Source organism: Nerophis ophidion, linkage group LG20, assembly GCF_033978795.1.
Source record: "Nerophis ophidion isolate RoL-2023_Sa linkage group LG20, RoL_Noph_v1.0, whole genome shotgun sequence".
Lineage (NCBI taxonomy): Eukaryota > Metazoa > Chordata > Actinopteri > Syngnathiformes > Syngnathidae > Nerophis > Nerophis ophidion.
Window position 1 is genome coordinate 24532264 of NC_084630.1, and position 21192 is coordinate 24553455.

Here is a 21192-nt window from a genome sequence, read left to right on the forward strand (position 1 = left end):
AAAGGTTCCCGACCCCTGTACTATTTTATCTTGCACTGGTACTGTATTTGACTACTCTACTTGTACTTGTACTGATACTTCTACCATAAGTACTGGGACTTATTGTGCAAATGTAATTGTCTTGTAATTAATGTACATCAGAGCTGTTCAATTTTTTTGTATTTTTTTTCTTACATCACACTCAAATTTATAAGCGCAGACCTACATTTACCGCATGCCTTTGTTAAGCGCCAGAGAAAGAAGAGGTTTTAAATTAATTAGCGCATGCCTGCCTTTACCGCAGGGGTCGGGAACCTTTTTGGTTGAGAGAGCTATGAAAGCCAAATATTTCAAAATGTATTTTTGTGAGAGCCGTATAATATTTTTTAAACACTGAATACAACTAAATGCGTGCATTTTTAAATAAGACCTGTGATGTCTTTGTGCTCATGTTTTGTTTAGTTATGTTCTGTCTTGTTTTTGACTCCATTAGTTCCTGTTTTTGTGCACCCTGGTTTGTTTTTGTTTCCATAAATACCAATCAGTTCACCTGTTTTCACGACTCACGCACCTGATTCACTTGAACTCATGTACCTGTTCTCAATCACCACGTCACGATTTAAGCCTGCAGTTGCCAGGCAGTCAGCCTGGCGACATCACCTTCTACTCACCCTCTATCACCTCTTATACACCTATGTTATCCATGCCAATGATCCATGCTCTTTCTCGGTCCAGGTAAGTTTTTCATGCCATAGTTTGTAAGTTTTATTTTATGTTCATAGTTCTCCCATTGTGCGAGTTTTAGTTTTCATAGCCAAGTTTTTAACCTCCACTGAGAGCGCTTTTTGTTTATACCCTTTGTTTTTTTAATATTTTTGAGTTAAGATTAAAGATGTCATTACCTTCATGCCATGTCCGTTCCAATCTCTTTGCACCACGGGAAAACAAATCACACCATAGTCCAGGTCTTGACAAGACCAACATTTTTAGAGTATAATAGGTCTCTTATTCTTTTTAATAACATTGTTATTCTAAATTTAACCGATAATAAATATAACACCTCTTACTATTAATGCGACATCTTGGACAGGTGCAATAGAAAACGGATGGTTGGATTAAAATGCATGAGAATGTTTTATAATTTGAACGTTATTTTTAACACTGTGATTACCAGCGTAATTATTAATTACTTATCCTGTTAAGCAATGTCAGCTAAGATTTATCTGAGAGCAAGATGCAGTCATCAAAAGAGCCACATCTGGCTCTAGAGCCATAGGTTCCCTACCCCTGCTTTACCGCATGCCTTTGGTAAACGCCGGAGTGAGAAGAGGTTTTAAATGAATGAGCGCCCCGGCGGCAATTCAAGGAAATACGGTAGCCTGATGAAGTGTTGGACTTGGTTTGTACTCACACAGCATGGGGCTCCTTGAACTTCCCCACTTGTTGGATCTGGTACATGAGGTCCCCTCCGTTAATATACTCCATGACGAAATACAGTCGGTCCTGGGGGCCAAAGAAGACTCTCCGTTAGCAGCAAAGAGCAGCGTGCGAGAGGAGAGGGAGTGTTACCATGGTCTGGAAGCAGGAGTGCAGCTGTGTGAGGAAAGGAGGCTTCCCGGCCAGAGCCAGGACCCTCTTCTCCACCATGGTGCACTCCACGTCATCGTCCTGGATCACCACGTCCTTCTTCAGGATTTTCACGGCGTACAACTCGTCGGTGCCTTTCCTCTCGGCCAGCATCACCTGAAGCCAGCCGGGCCGTGAGGAAGAGCAAATAGAGCGCCGACGTTCCAAGTCCCAGACAGGAAGTACCTTGCCGAAGCTGCCCTTTCCAAGGACCATGATGAAGTTGAAGTCGGAGAGCTTGATGCGGTCCTGGTTGCCGTTGCTGTCGTACTTGCAGACTGAGGAAGAGGAGGAGGAGTCTGCCGCCTTCCCCGGGCCCACCTTTGCCCTCTGGGAGGAGAGAGGTGGTTAGCAGTGAAACTAAAGACTTGACAGCTAATGCCTCCTTGCTGACTCACTGCAAACTTTTCTCGCAGCTCCTCATTGCCGTCTTCACCGTCGGGCTGCACGGGAACGTTAAAATACTCTCCTTCCTCCTGGGACAGAAGCTTGAACCTTGGCGGAAGGATAAAACAAAAGGAAATCGGTTAGATATTGTCCAGTCGGATTGCACATAAATCTCAATCTTGCAATCTGATTTCTGGGGGAAAAAAATGAAAGACTACTTATCAAACTCGGGTTGTACGGAGTACCAAGACTAGTGTAGTATCGCGGTATTAATGAATCAAAAACGGTATTATACTCGGTTTGAAAATTGTTTTTTTAACGGGCATGACGGCGCGTCGTCACATCATGACATTGCTGGGTTTGCAAGCAGAGGAGCATGTTGGGCAGCGCACGCACACAGAGTACTTACAAGCAGACACAGCGGGCAAACAGAAAAAGGAAAAAGGACGCATTTTGGCCTAAAAAGTTAAGATAATGATGAAGTTGGGGCGGTATAGCTCGGTTGGTGGAGTGGCCGTGCCAGCAACTTGAGGGTTGCAGGTTCGATTCCCGCTTCCGCCATCCTCGTCACTGCCGTTGTGTCTTTGGGCAAGACACTTTACCCACCTGCTCCCAGTGCCACCCACACTGCTTTAAATGTAACTTAGATATTGGGTTTCACTATGTAAAGCGCGTTGAGTCACTAGAGAAAAGCGCTATATAAATATAATTCACACTAATTCACACAGTTTGATTTCTGGGGGAAAAAATGAAAGACTACTTATCAAACTTGGGTTGTACGGAGTACCAAGACTAGTGTAGTATCACGGTACTAATGAATCAAAAACGGTACTATACTCTGTTTGAAAATTGTTTTTTTAACGGGCATGAAGGCGCGTCGTCACGTCATGACATTGCTGGGTTTGCGAGCAATGGAGCATGTTGGGCAGCGCACGCACACAGAGTACTAACAAGCAGACGCAGTGTGTGGACAGAAAAAGGAGAATGGACACATTTTGGCCAAAAAAGTTAAGATAATGATGAAGTTGGGGCGGCATAGCTCGGTTGGTGGAGCGGCCGTGCCAGCAACTTGAGGGTTGCAGGTTCGTTTCCCGCTTCCGCCATCCTAGTCATTGCCGTTGTGTCTTGGGGCAAGACACTTTACCCACCTGCTTCCAGTGCCACCCACACTGCTTTAAATGTAACTTAGATATTGGGTTTCACTATGTAAAGCGCTTTGAGTCACTAGAGAAAAGCGCTATATAAATATAATTCACTTCAATTCAATTCACTTCAAGTTATAGAAGAGGGTGGTATTTACCGCAGTGGTCCCCAACAACCGGGCCGCGGCTGGATTGGTACCGGGCCAAATAATAATTTTTTATCCAAAAAAATGTATTTTATTTTTTTATTAAATCAACATAAAAAACACAAGATACACTTACAATTAGTGCACCAACCCAAAAAACCTCCCTTTTTCATGACAAAAATAAATAAATAATAATAATAATAATACCCCCCCAAAACCCCTGCGGGACAAATTATCAAACGTTGACTGGTCCGCAGCTACAAAAAGGTTGGGGACCACTGATTTATGGTACATAAAGTCATGCAGGCAGTTGTAATATTTGAGCGATCCAACCGGCTCCTTTATTTGAGAGGACTTGTTCCAGTTTTGCACACGTTTCCATTCATTTAAAAAATATAATGGGAATTATTTCCATCCATCCATCCATCATCTTCCGCTTATCCGAGGTCGGGTCGCGGGGGCAGCAGCCTAAGCAGGGAAGTCTGGGCTTCCCTATCTCCAGCCACTTCGTCTAGCTCTTCCCGGGGGATCCCGAGGCGTTCCCAGGCCAGCCGGGAGACATAGTCTTCCCAACGTGTCCTGGGTCTTCCCCGTGGCCTCCTACCAGCTGGACATGCCCTAAACACATCCCTAGGGAGGCGTTCGGGTGGCATCCTGACCAGATGCCCAAACCACTTCATCTGGCTCCTCTCGATGTGGAGGAGCAGCGGCTTTACGTTGAGCTCCTCCCGGATGGCAGAGCTTCTCACCCTATCTCTAAGGGAGAGCCCCGCCACCCGGCGGAGGAATTATTTCCACTGTTTGTTATTACAAATGCAGAGTTTTTAAAAGATGCAAGTGATAAACGCTTATTTAGTGAAAGGAAAATCAATGTAAAACTCGACTGATCCTACATCCTTTTTTCCCCGGACATGTCCTCTTTTGCGGGACTGTCCGGGCTGTCCGGGCGGGGTTTCTTAAATAGCTCAAATGTCCGGCGTTTTGTGTCAAGGTTGCATTTATTTCCAATGTACGTACAGGGTTAAGAAGGGTTAAAAACAAAACGTATTGTGAAGGTTTTGCGTAGGCAGCAACAGTCGTGAGTGAGCTAGTGAAATGCTTGTCAAGCAAGGCATACTTGATCAACAGCCATACAGGTCACACTGAGGGTGGACGTATAAACGCCAACACTGTTACAAACATGCGCCACACTGTGAAGCCACACCAAACAAGAATGACAAACACATTTCGGGAGAACATCCGCACCGCAACACACAAAAACCCAGAATGCCTTGCAACACTGACTCTTCCAGGATTCTACAATATACACCCCCCGCCCTTCTCAACCCCGATTAGTCCACTTTAAAAAATACTTTTGGTGGAAGATTTTGCATATTTTGTGTGTTTGCCATATAAAAAACATAGTTTTGTTTGACCAAAAAATGGCAAAAACAAAAACACAAACATAAAAAAAACTAAAACATTTTGAAAGAGGAATTGATGTGAAGTTGATGTAGACCAGTGGTCCCCAACCTTTTTGTAGCTGCTTGATAATTTGTCCCACGATTTTTATTTTTTTTTGTCATGAAAAATTGAGGTTTTTTGGGTTGGTGCACTAATTGTAAGTGTATCTTGTGTTTTTTATGTTGATTTAATAAAAAGATTAAATAAATTAAAAAATAAAATAAAAAATTCTTCTGCGGCCGGTACCAATCGAGTGGTGATTGGGGACCACTGATGTAGACACTAGAGATTTAAACATTAAATATTAAATGCATGTATGCCCTGGCACAGCATTATCATTATTTCATGACCCAAGCAAAACATATGCATAAGCATTTGTCTTCTTTGTATATAAACCCCGTTTCAATATGAGTTGGGAAATTGTGTTAGATGTAAATATAAACGGAATACAATGATTTGCAAATCCTTTTCAACCCATATTCAGTTGAATATGCTACAAAGACAACATATTTGATGTTCAAACTCATAAACTTTATTTTGTTGTTGCAAATAATCATTCACTTTAGAATTTGACGCCAGCAACACGTGACGAAGAAGTTTCAAAAGGTGGCAATAAATGCTGATAAAGTTGAGGAATGCTCATCAAACACTTATTTGGAACATCCCACAGGTGTGCAGGCTAATTGGGAACAGGTGGGTGCCATGATTGGGTATAAAAGCAGCTTCCCAAAAAATGCTCAGTCTTTCACAAGAAAGGATGGGGCGAGGTAAACCCCTTTGTCCACAACTGAGTGAGCAAATAGTCAAACAGTTTAAGAACAACGTTTCTCAAAGTGCAATTGCAAGAAATTTAGGGATTTCAACATCTACGCTCCATATTATCATCAAAAGGTCCAGAGAATCTGGAGAGATCACTCCACGTAAGCGGCATGGCCGGAAACCAACATTGAATGACCGTGACATTCGATCCCTCAGACGACACTGTATCAAAAACCGACATCAATCTTTAAAGGATAACACCACAAGGGCTCAGGAACACTTCAGAAAACCACTGTCACTAAATACAGTTGGTCGCTACACCTGTAAGTGCAAGTCAAAGCTCTGGGCCCGATATCATCTAAGATGGACTGATGCAAAGTGGAAAAGTGTTGTGTGGTCTAACTAGTCCAATTTTTGGGGGGAAACCGTGGACGTTGTGTCCTCCGGATCAAAGAGGAAAAGAACCATCTGGATTGTTCCAGGCGCAAAATTGAAAAGCCAGCATCTGTGATGATATGGGGGTGCATTAGTGCCAAAGGCATGGGTAACTTACACATCTGTGAAGGCACCATTAATGCTGAAAGGTACATACAGGTTTTGGAACAACATATGTTGTCATCCAAGCAACGTTATCGTGGACGCCACTGCTTATTTCAGCAAGAAAATGCCAAAGTACGTGTTACAACAGTGTGGCTTTGTAGTAAAAGAGTGCGGGTACTAGATTGGCCTGCCTGCAGTCCAGACATGTCTCCCATGGAAAATGTGTGGCGCATTATGAAGCGTAAAATATGACAACAAAACCCCGGACTGTTGAACGACTGAAGCTCTACATAAAACAGGAATGGGAAAGAATTCCACTTTCAAAGCTTCAACAATTAGTTTCCTCAGTTCCCAAACGTTTATTGAGTGTTGTTAAAAGAAAAGGTGATGTAACACAGTGGTGAACATGCCCTTTCCCCACTACTTTGGCACGTGTTGCAGCCATGAAATTCTAAAGTTAATTATTTGCAAAAAAAAATTAAGTTTATGAGTTTGAACATTAAATATGTTGTCTTTGTAGCATATTCAACTGAATATAGGTTGAAAAGGATTTGCAAATCATTGTATTCCGTTTATATTTACATCTAACACAATTTCCCCACTCATACGGAAACAGGGTTTGTATGTTATACTCTTCTGACACCACCAGATGGCAGTATAAGTGTCCACATAAGTGGCCATAAGACCCCAATTCAGTAGTGTACACCATTTTGGAATTAAGAGCTAAAAGTTGCTGTCCACGCATGTGGCCACTAAGCCTTTAGGAAAGCTGAACAAGAAGAGTCTAATAATGATGATTCAACAACAGCCAAGTCATTTCTTTAAGGTGTAGTCCACCATGCTGACATGGTACAGTAGGTGAGCAAAAACCAAAGACACTATATGACGTCACATGGACAACCTCCATCTTATCTTACCAGCCGTCTACTCCTTGTTTCTGCAGCTCCGAGACGCCAAAAGACAGAGCGCCCATGAAGTCGTTCCTGCTGGTCAAGTCCCAGTCCCAGATCTCCACGGACAGACGGCGGCCGTTGTCGCTTTCTTTCAGGTTGCTGACGGAGGAGAGGACAGGTGAGCCACATCTTTGTTTCGGGAGGGAACCAAATATGGCTCACAAGGTGAAGGTCTCATCCCAGGTGGGGTTGAGGCAGCTTTTGATGGTCTTGGTCTTCTGCTTGCTCTCACTCTTGGGATCAGGGACCAGTTTGAGCTTCACGTAGGGGTCCGACAGGCCGTTGGGGTCCATGGGGACCAAGTTCCTGGCCTCTTTGACTGTGGAGAAGTGGGATGTAAACAATGAAACGTTACTCCACTGGGAGAAGAAGGTAGTACGAGGAACAGTTCCTGGTTAGCTAGGGTTCCAATGTGACCATACGTCTAACCAATCATGTGACCACATTCCTGCAATCTACTGATCAAATCAGAGCTGCGGATTCCATTAGATCTGGGAAATGCACGGTGACCTCTCCAGGTCATTGTCCTCGGCCCTAAATAGATCCGACACTTAACAACAGTTTAGTTTCTGCGCCGCCATCGACCCGCAGCCGTCTGCTCCAGACAAAGCTGGCACACCATGTGGGCCAATCGTTGCAACATTGATCAGCTTAATGGGCTCTCTGGTTTTGGTCTCAGGTGCAGACCAAAACTTCTCTCTCCCTCTCTCTAGCTAAGTCTATTTGCGTGGTCCACGTTTGTGTCCACGGCAGAGCGAGTACTTACTCGTGACGGTCAGCCTGTCCTCGCTGATTCCGGCCGAAATTTGGATGCGCCCTCTCCTCTCCGTGTGATCCGTCCCACACAGGCTGGGCACGTTAGCCACGCAGCGCTTATGGATGTTCATCATGCAGTCTGAGACAACACATGAAGTCTTCTCATTAGCACCAGCAGAGACAATGAGTACACACTCAAAAATCTGCACAAAGGCTAATGACAACATTCATGCAGTCCTGGTCAAAAGTGTACGTACACTTGTAAGGGACATCATGTCAATGGCTGTTTTTGAGCTTCCAATCATTTCTACAAGTCTTATTTTTTTGTGATGTAGTGATTGGAGCATATACTTGTTGCTCACGAAAAACCTTTTTATGAATTTATTATGGCTCGACCGAAAATGTGAGCAACCAAAAGTATACGTACAGCAGTGTTCATATTTGCTTACATGTCCCTTGGCAAGTTTACCAGCAATAAGGCGCTTTTGGTAGCCATCCACAAGCTTCTGCTTCAGTTTTTCACCACTCCTCTTGACAAAATTACTGCAGTTCAGCTAAAGGTGTTGGTTTTCTGACATGGACTTGTTTCTTCAGCATTGTCCACACCTTTAGGTCAGGACTTTGGGAAGGTTGTTGTAAAACAGGGGTAGAGAACCTATGGCTCTAGAGCCAGATGTGGCTCTTTTGATGACTACATCTGGCTCTCAGATAAATCTTAGCTGACATTGCTTAACAGGATAAGTAATTAATAATTATGCTGGTAATCACAGTGTTAAAAATAACGTTCAAATTATAAAACATTCTCATGCGTTTTAATCCAACCATCCGTTTTCTATCGCACCTGTCCAAGATGTCGCATTAATAGTAAGAAGTATTATATTTATTATTGGTTAAGTTTAGAATGACAATGTTATTAAAAAGAATAAGAGACCTATTATACTCTAAAAATGTTGGTCTTGTCAAGATCTGGACTATGGTGTGATTTGTTTTCCCGTGGTGCAAAGAGATTGGAACGGACATGGCGTAAAGGTAATGACATCTTTAATCTTAACTCAAAAATAATAAAAAAACAAAGGGTATAAACAAAAGGCGCTCTCAGTGGAGGTTAAAAACTTGGTTATGAAAACTAAAACTCGCACAATGGGAGAACTATGAACATAAAATAAAACTTATAAACTATGGCATGAAAAACTTACCTTGACCGAGAAAGAGCATGGATCATCGGCATGGATAACATAGGTGTATAAGAGGTGATAGAGGGTGAGCAGAAGGTGATGTCGCCAGGCTGACTGCCTGGCAACTGCAGGCTTAAATCGTGACGTGGTGATTGACAACAGGTACATGAGTTCAAGTGAATCAGGTGCGTGAGTCGTGAAAACAGGTGAACTGATTGGTATTTATGGAAACAAAAACAAACCAGGGTGCACAAAAACAGGAACTAATGGAGTCAAAAACAAAACAGAACATAACTAAACAGAACATGATCACAAAGACATGACAGGTCTTACTTAAAAAATCACGGATTTAGTTGTATTCAGTGATTAAAAAATATTATACGGCTCTCACGGAAATACATTTTGAAATATTTGGCTTTCATGGCTCTCTCAACCAAAAAGGTTCCCGACCCCTGTTGTAAAACCTTCCTTCTAGCCTGATTTAGCCATTCCTTTACCACTTTTGAGGTGTGTTTGGGATCATAGTCCTGTTGGAACACCCAACTGTGCCCAAGACCCAACCTCCCCCCTGATGATTTTAGCTTGTCCTGAACAATTAGGACAGGGGTAGGGAACCTATGGCTCTAGAGCCAGATGTGGGTCTTTTGATGACTGCATCTGGCTCTCGGACAAATCTGAGCTGACATTGCTTAACACGATAAGTAATGAATAATTCCACTTGTAATCACAGTGTCAAACATAACGTTCAAAATATAAAACATTCTCATGCATTTTTATGTTCAAGAAGTTGCGTTAATGGTAAGAAGTAATTTATTTATTATTGGTTAGTGTTGGCCTTGCCCTCCTGGGGGTTCTTCAGACCACCAAGCACCGACATGAGAGCCTGTTTTAGGGTTAAAATAATGCTGTTTTTTTTTTTATTAGTCTCTCAATTGCTTTCCTGCAATTGTCTTTTTCTCTTTCGTCCTCACTCGCACTCTGGCTCCAGCCCCAACCCTGTCTCTTCTCCTGGCTGCTGCTTACAACAGAGCGACAGGTGATTAGATAAACAGGCCCAGGTGGGCTATCTGCGCACCTGTCGCTGATTTCGAGGCCGGTCCTGGCAAACTCCCTCTTTGGTGCAGGCCCGCAGGCCACGGCCCCTCCACAGTTAACTTCAGAATAACAATGTTAATACAAAGAATAAGAGACCTATTATACTCTGGAAATGTTGGTCTTACTTAAAAATGCACGCGTTTAGTTGTGTTCAGTGTAAGAAAAATATTATATGGCTCTTAGGGAAATACATTTAAAAATATTTGGCTTCTTGGCTCTCTCAGCCAAAAAGGTTCCCGACCCCTGAATTAGGAGGTAATCCTCCTTTTTCATTGTCTCATTTAAAGCAGCAGTTCCATTGGCAGCAATGAGCGGCATTGATTTTAAGCCAATTGGAAAATGTAGGTTTTACTTTCAGAAATCGACATTTATGTAGAAACATTTTTGCTTGCAGCATAATAACAGAAATGTTGATACTAGTACTACCCATTGTAATTTGCAACACAAAGTTTTGAATAAAAGTCTAAGTATAAATTATGTTTTTTTTTGTATTTTTCACCAAATGATGCTTTACATTTTCAGAGTGCGGCCCTTCGTGTTACATACTATCATTTCCCCCCAAAATAATCAGTGGCCTAGTGGTTAGAGTAGGTTGTGAGTTCAAACCCCGGCCGAGTCATACCAAAGACTATAAAAAATGGGAGCCTGTTTGGCACTCAGCATCAAGGCTTGGAAATTGGGGGTTAAATCACCATAAATTATTCCTGGGCGCGGCACCGCTGCTGCTCACTGCTCCCCTCACCTCCCAGGGGGTGATCAAGGGTGATGGGTCAAATGCAGAGAATAATTTCGCCACATCTAGTGTGTGTGACAATCATTGGTACTTTAACTTTAAAACAGGCCCAGAGCATAATACTACCGCCACCATGCTTGACGGTAGGAGTGGTGTTCCTGGGATTAAAGGCCTCACCTTTTCTCCTCCAAACATATTGCTGGATATTGTGGCCAACATGTTTTGTTTCATCAGACATCACATGGACAAAGATCAATCATCAATCAATCAATGTTTACTTATATAGCCCTAAATCACTAGTGTCTCAAAGGGCTGCACAAACCACCACGACATCCTCGGTAGGCCCACATAAGGGCAAGGAAAACTCACACCCAGTGGGACATCGGTGATAATAATGATCCAGTGGGACGTCTGTGACAATAATGATTATGAGAACCTTAGAGAGGAGGAAAGCAATGGATGTCGAGCGGGTCTAACATGATACTGTGAAAGTTCAATCCACAATGGATCCAACACAGTCGCGAGAGTCCAGTCCAAAGCGGTTCCAACTCAGCAGCGAGAGTCCCGTTCACAGCGGAGCCAGCAGGAAACCATCCCAAGCGGAGGCGGATCAGCAGCGCAGAGATGTCGAGGCGGATCAGCAGCGCAGAGATGTCCCCAGCCGATACACAGGCAAGCAGTACATGGCCACCGGATCGGACCGGACCCCCTCCACAGGGGAGAGTGGGACATAGAAGAAAAAGAAAAGAAACAGCAGATCAACTGGTCTAAAAAGGGAGTCTATTTAAAGGCTACAGTATACAAATGAGTTTTAAGGTGAGACTTAAATGCTTCTACTGAGGTGGCATCTCGAACTGTTACCGGGAGGGCATTCCAGAGTACTGGAGCCCGAACGGAAAACGCTCTATAGCCCGCAGACTTTTTTTGGGCTTTGGGAATCACTAACAAGCCGGAATCCTTTGAACGCAGATTTCTTGCCGGGACATATGGTACAATACAATCGGCAAGATAGGATGGAGCTAGACCGTGTAGTATTTTATACGTAAGTAGTAAAACCTTAAAGTCACATCTTAAGTGCACAGGAAGCCAGTGCAGGTGAGCCAGTACAGGCGTAATGTGATCAAACTTTCTTGTTCTTGTCAAAAGTCTAGCAGCCGCATTTTGTACCAACTGTAATCTTTTAATGCTAGACATGGGGAGACCCGAAAATAATACGTTACAGTAGTCGAGGCGAGACGTAACAAACGCATGGATAATGATCTCAGCGTCCTTAGTGGACAGAATGGAGCGAATTTTAGCGATATTACGGAGATGAAAGAAGGCCGTTTTAGTAACGCTTTTAATGTGTGCCTCAAAGGAGAGAGTTGGGTCGAAGATAATACCCAGATTCTTTACCGTGTCGCCTTGTTTAATTGTTTGGTTGTCAAATGTTAGAGTTGTATTATTAAATAGAGTTCGGTGTCTAGCAGGACCGATAATCAGCATTTCCGTTTTTTTGGCATTGAGTTGCAAAAAGTTAGCGGACATCCATTGTTTAATTTCATTAAGACACGCCTCCAGCTGACTACAATCCGGCGTGTTGGTCAGCTTTAGGGGCATGTAGAGTTGGGTGTCATCAGCATAACAGTGAAAGCTAACACCGTATTTGCGTATGATGTCACCTAGCGGCAGCATGTAGATGCTGAAGAGTGCAGGGCCAAGGACCGAACCCTGGGGAACTCCACACGTTACCTTAACGTAGTCCGAGGTCACATTGTTATGGGAGACACACTGCATCCTATCAGTAAGATAAGAGTTAAACCAAGACAGGGCTAAGTCTGACATACCAATTCGTGTTTTGATACGTTCTAATAAAATATTATGATCGACGGTATCGAAAGCAGCGCTAAGATCGAGGAGCAGCAACATAGATGACGCATCAGAATCCATCGTTAGCAATAGATCATTAGTCATTTTTGCGAGGGCTGTCTCCGTCGAGTGATTTGCCCTGAAACCGGATTGAAAGGTTTCACATAGATTGTTAGACGCTAAGTGTTCATTTAACTGCTCCGCAACAATTTTTTCGAGGATTTTTGAAATAAAGGGAAGGTGAGACACCGGTCGGTAGTTTACCATGAGGTCAGGATCGAGGTTAGGTCTTTTAAGAAGAGGATGAATAACCGCTTTTTTGAATGCTAGGGGAACAGTGCCCGAGGAAAGTGATAAGTTTATAATATTTAGCACTGATGGACCTAATAATACAAAGAGCTCCTTGATCAGTTTAAGACCTTCTTGAGGAAAGTTCTGTGGTTAAATGAAACAAAAATGTTGCTGTTTGGCCACGATACTCAGCAATATGTTTGGAGGAGAAAAGGTGAGGCCTTTAATCCCAGGAACACCATGCCTACCGTCAAGCATGGTGGTGGTAGTATTATGCTCTGGACCTGTTTGGCTTCCAATGGAACTGCTGCTTTAAATGGGACAATGAAAAAGGAGGATTAGCTCCACATTGTTCAGGACAAGCTAAAATCATCAGAGGGGGGGTTGGGTCTTGGGCGCAGGTGGGTTTTCCGACAGGACAGAGACCCCACACAACATACTTTTTACTTTTACTCAAGTAAATATTTGGGTGACTACTCCTTACTTTTACTTGAGTAATACATCTCTGAAGTAACAGTACTCTTACTTGAGTACAATATCTGGCTACTCTACCCACCTCTGAGTTCAGCCATTATAAATTCATAAAAGAAGCAAACTTTATAAATATTTTTTGTGAGCAACAAGTATGTGCTCCAATCACTACATCACAAAAAAATAATAAATGATTGGAAAGTCAAGACAGCCATGACATGATGTCCTTTACAAGTGTACGTAGACTTTTAACCAGGACTCTATGAAAACAAGAATAAAGTCCTCTCACTTGTAATGTCAGAGCCGGTCCACTAGATGGCAGACATGTGTCACTCAAAGTACATCACAGCTCATTAATAACATGACTTCCTTTCTAACATGGTTAAGAATGAAAAAGGTAGTTTAGTGTCATCATCCCCTTTAAATAAATAAAAATGTAGCACAACAGGGACAACACGTCCATCATTTTTTCTACTCATACACAAACATACACTAGCTTAAAGCTAAAATGCACCATAAATGTTAAATAGGGCTGTCAAATTATGATTGTTTATCTCCATCCATCCCATCCATTTCTACCGCTTATTCCCTTTTGGGGTTGCGGGGGGCGGCTGGCGCCTATCTCAGCTACAATCGGGTTTATCTCACTTTTGAATTTGGATTAAACACAGTTGATTACTCGCTTGCATGATTAACATTTGCCATAGACAATAATCCTGTTATGTGCACACAAACGTCTGTTCATTGTCAGAATGTCATCCAGCAAGCTTTTGAAATGCTTGTCCTTTATTTGCACAACACTCTCATCTCTACTTCTTCCAGCTTTGTATTTTGCCAGCGGTCAGACTCTCCTCACTCACTGAGCGTCTTGCGGTTAAGGTGAAAGGTCAAAGTAAATGGCATGATTAATCTAAGTGTGCACAGTACAGGTTTCAAACTACAGGCCCTGGGGGGGGGGGGGGGGGGGGGGGGGCAGATCTGACCTGCCACCTCATTTTATGTGGCCTGCAAACAATACGCTTTTTAATAAAGTACAAACCCCATTTCCATATGAGTTGGGAAATTGTGTTAGATGTAAATATAAACAGAATACAATGATTTGCAAATCATTTTCAACCCATATTCAGTTGAATGCACTACAAAGACAAGATATTTGATGTTCAAACTCATAAACTTTGTTTTTTTTTTGCAAATAATAATTAACTTAGAATTTCATGGCTGCAACACGTGCCAAAGTAGTTGGGAAAGGGCATGTTCACCACTGTGTTATATCACCTTTTCTTTTAACAACACTCAATAAACGTTTGGGAACTGAGGAAACTAATTGTTGAAGCTTTGAAAGTGGAATTCTTTCGCATTCTTGTTTTATGTAGAGCTTCAGTCGTTCAACAGTCCGGGGTCTCCGCTGTTGTATTTTACGCTTCATAATGCGCCACACATTTTCCATGAGAGACAGGTCTGGACTGCAGGCGGGCCAGGAAAGTACCCGTACTCTTTTTTTACGGAGCCACGCTGCTGTAACACGTGGCTTGGCATTGTCTTGCTGAAATAAGCAGGGGCGTCCATGAAAAAGACGGCGCTCAGATGGCAGCATATGTTGTTCCAAAAGCTGTATGTACCTTTCAGCATTAATGGTGCCTTCACCGATGTGTAAGTTACCCATGCCTTGGGCACTAATGCACCCCATACCATCACAGATGCTGGCGTTTCAACTTTGCGTTGATAACAGTCTGGATGGTTCGCTTCCCCTTTGGTCCGGATGACACAATCTCGAATATTTCCAAAAACAATTTGAAATGTGGACTCGTCAGACCACAGAACACTTTTCCACTTTCCATCAGTCCATTTTAGATGATCTCGGTCCCAGAGAAGCCGGCAGCGTTTCTGGATGTTGTTGATAAATGGCTTTTGCTTTGCATAGTAGAGCTTTAACTTGCACTTTCAGATGTAGCCACCAACTGTATTTAGTGACAGCGGTTTTCTGAAGTGTTCTTGAGTCCATGTGGTGATATCCTTTAGAGATTGATGTCGGTTTTTGATACAGTGCCGTCTGAGGGATTGACGGTCACGGTCATTCAATGTTGGTTTCCGGCCATGCCGCTTACGTGGAGTGATTTCTCCAGATTCTCTGTACCTTTTGATGATATTATGGAGCGTAGATGTTGAAATCCCTAAATTTCTTGCAATTGCACTTTGAGAAATGTTGTTCTTAAACTGTTTGACTATTTGCTCACGCAGTTGTGGACAAAGGGGTGTACCTCGCCCCATCCTTTCTTGTGAAAGACTGAGCATTTTTAGGGAAGCTGTTTTTATAGCCAATCATGGCACCCACCTGTTCCCAATTAGCCTGCACACCTGTGGGATGTTCCAAATAAGTGTTTGATGAGCATTCCTCAACTTTATCAGTATTTATTGCCACCTTTTCCAACTTCTTTGTCACATGTTGCTGGCATCAAATTCTAAAGTTAATGATTGTTTGCCAAAAAAATGAAGTTTATCAGTTTGAACATTGAATATGTTGTCTTTGTAGCATATTCAACTGAATATGAGTTGAAAATGATTTGCAAATCATTGTATTCCGTTTGTATTTACATCTAATACAATTTCCCAACTCATATGGAAACAGTGTTTGTACTTTATATTTATTTCTTCTTTCTGTTTTGACTAAAAAAACAAGTACATGTGCTATATGCAATTGCATATATGTGTATTTAATATGATCTAATAATGTAACAAATATAATATTATACATTGTAGATATTTTTTAATCAAATAAATACAAAGATCTACGTGACTTATGTATTAATCTGTGACAATAATGTTTTTAATATTAATGTAATGTTAGTTACATCTGTATGAATTTAGGTCGTAAAGTAGCTTTAATGTGTAATAAAGAACTAATAGTTTCTGGTTCCCTAATAATGCAACAAATATTACATCATACATTACAACATGTTTTTCTTAAAAATAAACTGACTCAAATATCTGTTTGACCTATGTATGAAATGAATCTGTAATAATAATGTTGTTTATATTATTGTAATGTAATTAATTTAGGTTGAAAACAAGTTATACACAGTAATAATGAAATATTAGTAAATAATGTAACAAATATATCATACATTACAAAATGTTTTTCTTAAAAATAACACACTCAAATATGTGTTTAACCTATGTATGAATCTGTAATAATAATGTTTGTATTAATGTAATTTATTAATTTTGGTTGTGAAGTAGTTATAATGTGCAATAATAATGAACTATTAGTTTCTGGTTCCCTAATAATGTAATAAATATTACATTATCATACATTACAAACATTGTTTTCTTAAAACAACTAAAATATTTGTTTGACTTACGTATGAATCTGTTGTAAAAAAAAATGTAAATAATAATGTAATGTTAGTCACATTTGTATGGATTTAGGTTGTAAAGTAGTTTCTGGTTCCTTAATAATGTAACAAATATTATATTATCATACATTACAAACACTTTTTTCTTAAAATAGAATACTCTAAAATATGACTTATGTATGAATCTGTAATAATGTTGTTAATATTAATGTAATGTAATGAATTTAGGTTGTAAAGTAGTCATAATGTGTAATAATAATTAAATATTAGTTTATGGTTCCCTAATCATGTAACAAATATATCATACATTACAAAATGCTTTTAAAAAAATAACATACTCAAATATCTATTTGACCCATGTATGAATCTGTAATAGTAATTTTTATATTAATGTAATTAATTAAAATAATAAAGTAGATATAATTTGTAATAATAATGGACTATTAGTTTCATTTTTCCTGATAACGTAACAAATATATCATCATACAATAAAGATGTTTGTCTTAAAATACTCACATATCTGTTTGACTTATGTATAAATCTGTTACAATAATGTTGTTTATGTTAACGTCATTAATGAATTTAGGTTGTCAAGTAGTTATAATCTGTAATAATAATGGACTATTAGTTTCATGTTTACTAATAATGTAACAAATATATTATCATACATGACAAACACTTTTTTCTTAAAATAAAATACTCTCAAATATGATTTATGTATGAATCTGTAATGTTATTTTTAATGTAATGTAATGAACTTAGGTTGTAAAGTAGTTATGAGTAATAATAATAAAATATTAGTTGTGAGTTTCTTAATAATGTAAAAAATGTTATGTTTTATAACATACAATAAAAAATGCTTTCTTAAAATAAAATACTCTAATAGCTATTTGACTAAATGTATGAACAAATATATTATCATACATTACAAACACTTTTTTTCATAAAATAGAATACTCTAAAATATATATATGACTTATGTATGAATCTGTAATAATATTGTTATTAAAATGCAATGAATTTTGGTTGGAAGGTAGTTATTATCTGTAATAATAATGAACTGTTAGTTTTGTGTTCCCTAATAATGTAACAAATATATGATCATACATTACAAACGTTTGTGTTTAAAACAAAATCTGACTAATGACTTTAAAGCAAGTTATATTGAACTTATCATTGCAAAAAATGACAATTGATTTTACGGTAAAAATAAACTGGCCACTGTAAAAAAAAAATAGGGGTAGTGTTTTTTTATTTCCAGTAATACACCGTAAAACAGCAACAACACATTTTTTGAGTAAAAAAAATAGCCGGTGCAGATTTTACGATTAAAACCTTGTAAAAACGACACTAGATTTTACGGTAAAAAATCAAAATGGCCACCCATTCGCCAGAATTTCACCCTTAAAAAAACAAAATACTGTTTTTCTATTTCCAGTGACCCACTGTGAAAAGAACTACCGTATTTTTCGGAGTATAGGTCGCTCCGGAGTATAAGTCGCACCTGCCAAAAATGCATAATAAAGAAGGGAAAAAACATATATAAGTCGCACTGGAGTATAAGTCGCCTTTTTTGGGGGAAATTTATTTGATAAAATCCAACAGCAAGAATAGACATTTGAAAGGCAATTTAAACTAAATAAAGAATAGTGAACAACAGGCTGAATAAGTGTACGTTATATGAGGCATAAATAACCACCTGCTATGTTGACCTAACATATTATGGTAAGAATCATTCAAATAACTATAACATATAGAACATGCTATATGTTCCTTTACCAAACTATCTGTCACTCCTAATCCATAAATCCCATGAAATCTTATATGTCTAGTCTCTTACGTGAATGAGATAAATAATATTATTTGATATTTTAAGGTAATGTGTTAATAATTTTACACATAAGTCGCTCCTGAGTATAAGTCGCACCCCGGGCAAACTATGAAAAAAAACTGTGACTTATAGTCCGAAAAATAAATTTTAAAGGCAGGCCGCTCTGTCGCCAGAATATTTCCATTAAAAAAAAACAGTGGAAGGTGGTTACTTCTTGGCATACACATTGATTGACATGTGTGCAATTGTAGTTCTGGACTGTGCATGTTAAAAAAATATATATATTTTTAAAAAAACTATTTTTTCTATTTACAGCTGGGGTGACCAAAGTGAAGCCGAGGGCCATTTGCGGCCCGCAACTAATTGTATACCGGCCCGCCACACATTCTGGAAATGCTGTTGCAAAAATAAAAAAGAACACTTAAAGGGGAACATTATCACCAAACCTATGCAAGCGTCAATATATACCTTGATGTTGCAGAAAAAAGACCATGTATTTTTATAACCGATTTCCGAACTCTAAATGGGTGAATTTTGGCAAATTAAACGCCTTTCTGTTTATTGGTCTTGTAGCGATGACGTCAGAACGTGACGTCGCCGAAGTAACACACCCGCCATTTTCATTTTAACATTACAAACACTGGGTCTCAGTTCTGTTATTTTCCGTTCTTTCGACTATTTTTTGGAACCTTGGAGACATCATGCCTCGTCGGTGTGTTGTCGGAGGGTGTAACAACACTAACAGGGAGGGATTCAAGTTGCACCACTGGCAAGAAATCTGCCGCCAGACCCCCATTGAATGTGCCAGAGTGTCTTCACATTTGACCGGCGATGCTAAGACAGACATGGCACAGAGATGTATGGATAACCTGCAGATGCATTTGCAACAATTAAGTCAACGAAATCACAAAGGTGAGTTTTGTTGATGTTGTTGACTTATGTGCTAATCAGACATATTTGGTCGCAGCATGACTGCCAGCTAATCGATGCTAACATGCTATGCTAATCTATGCTAACATGCTATTTACGCTAGCTGTATGTACATTTGAAACTAGATACCCACATTTAATGCGAAACAAACACTTACCAATCGATGGATTTAAGTTGCTCCAGTGTCAAAAGATGCGAAAGTCCTGATCGTTTGGTCCGCACATTTTACCGGCGATGCTAATAAGGCAGCCATGCTATGGGCCACTTCATTAGGTACACCCATGCTATGGCCGGATAGCGTCGAATATTCGCTCAATAGCTTCAATTTCTTCTTCAATTTCGTTTTCGCTATCTGCCTCCATACTCCGACCATCTGTTTCAATACATGCGCAATCTGTTGAATCGCTTATGCCGCTGAAATTCGAGTCTGAATCTGAGCTAATGTCACTATATCTTGCTGTGGTAACCGCCATGTTGTTTGTATTGGCAGCCCTGTATGACGTCACAGGGAAATGGACAGTCGCATCGCAAATAGCGAAAATCAAGAACTTTAAAGCTTTTTTTAGGGATATTCCGGGAGGTGTAAAATTTTGAAAAAAACTTCGAAAAATAAAACAAGCCACTGGGAACTGATTTTTATTGTTTTCAACCCTTTTGAAATTGTGATAATGTTCCCCTTTAAAAAAAGGGAAATGAGGTGAAATCTAACGAGAAAAAGTTGCAATGTTGACACAAAGCTGCCATGCAGGCTGTTTTTTTTTTATTTTGTCTTTCTTTATTCTTCTGTTTTTGCCATTGCTCAAAAAAAACAAAAAGACAAAAAATCAATGTTATAAATAATTATTTTCAAGGCTCCAATTATTTCAAGTATTTCACTTTAAAATGTTTTGTGTTGTAAATATTGCATACATTGTGTGGTTGCCATATAAAAATACCAAAGTTTTCTTTGACAAAAGAGCATAAAACAAACAAAATAATAGTTCAAATGTAAAATTGATAGATTTTGATCCTGTATCTTATGTGTTGAAAGTAAAAAAAAACCTTTATGAGTGGTGCACCTTTTGGATTCCAAATATATTTAGTGGTATTTTTTTTTAATCTTTTCACTGTGATTACTCAAAAATATAAAGTAATTAAAATCAATGCTGTCCTGCATTATTGATCTTTTAGGGCTTTAATTACTAAATAATTCATATTTCAGTTATACTATAAAATAAAAAAGAAGTTTTTGACATAAAAGCCACAAAACCTTTTTTTGTATTACTTTATATCAACTTGAAGTTGATAGCGATTTATTGTAAGCGTTAAATAAAAAATTTAAAAAAATAATAATAATAATAATTTAACTTATTTTTAACATTTTAATGACTGAGACCTTTTATGGTCCCTGGGACCCTTAAAGGTAAAATAAAAAAAATAAAAAAATCCATACATTTTGTTCTGGTTTGAAAATGACAAAATATCATGCTTTCATTTTTTCATGTGCGGCCATCAGTGGAAAAAGTTTGGACACCCCTGGTTTACAGTAATATTCTGTAAAAAACAATCAATTTTAGGATAGAATTATGGCTACTGAGCTGCTTGTCTTCAGAGTAGGTAAAACCAGATCTAATAATCAAATGCAACGGTGTAACAATATCAAACATATTTACAGGTGCTGTTCATATTATTAGAATATCATGAAAAAGTTGATTTATTTCAGTAATTATATTCAGAACGTGAAACTTACATATT

At 39.5% G+C, this 21192-nt stretch overlaps 1 protein-coding gene across 3 annotated transcripts in view; it reads right to left on the reverse strand.

Annotated features, from left to right (window-relative positions):
- Positions 1-21192, reverse strand: part of LOC133538908 (protein kinase C beta type-like) — a 140758-nt gene that overhangs the window by 38523 nt on the left and 81043 nt on the right. For all 3 annotated transcript variants that reach the window (XM_061880806.1, XM_061880804.1, XM_061880805.1), the window contains exons 5-11: positions 7742-7870; positions 7138-7294; positions 6940-7074; positions 2004-2100; positions 1792-1935; positions 1549-1722; positions 1391-1482 (exon numbers count right to left, since the gene is read on the reverse strand). In XM_061880806.1, coding sequence (XP_061736790.1) covers positions 1391-1482; positions 1549-1722; positions 1792-1935; positions 2004-2100; positions 6940-7074; positions 7138-7294; positions 7742-7870 — 928 coding nt within the window. The remainder of the gene's footprint in view (positions 1-1390; positions 1483-1548; positions 1723-1791; positions 1936-2003; positions 2101-6939; positions 7075-7137; positions 7295-7741; positions 7871-21192) is intronic.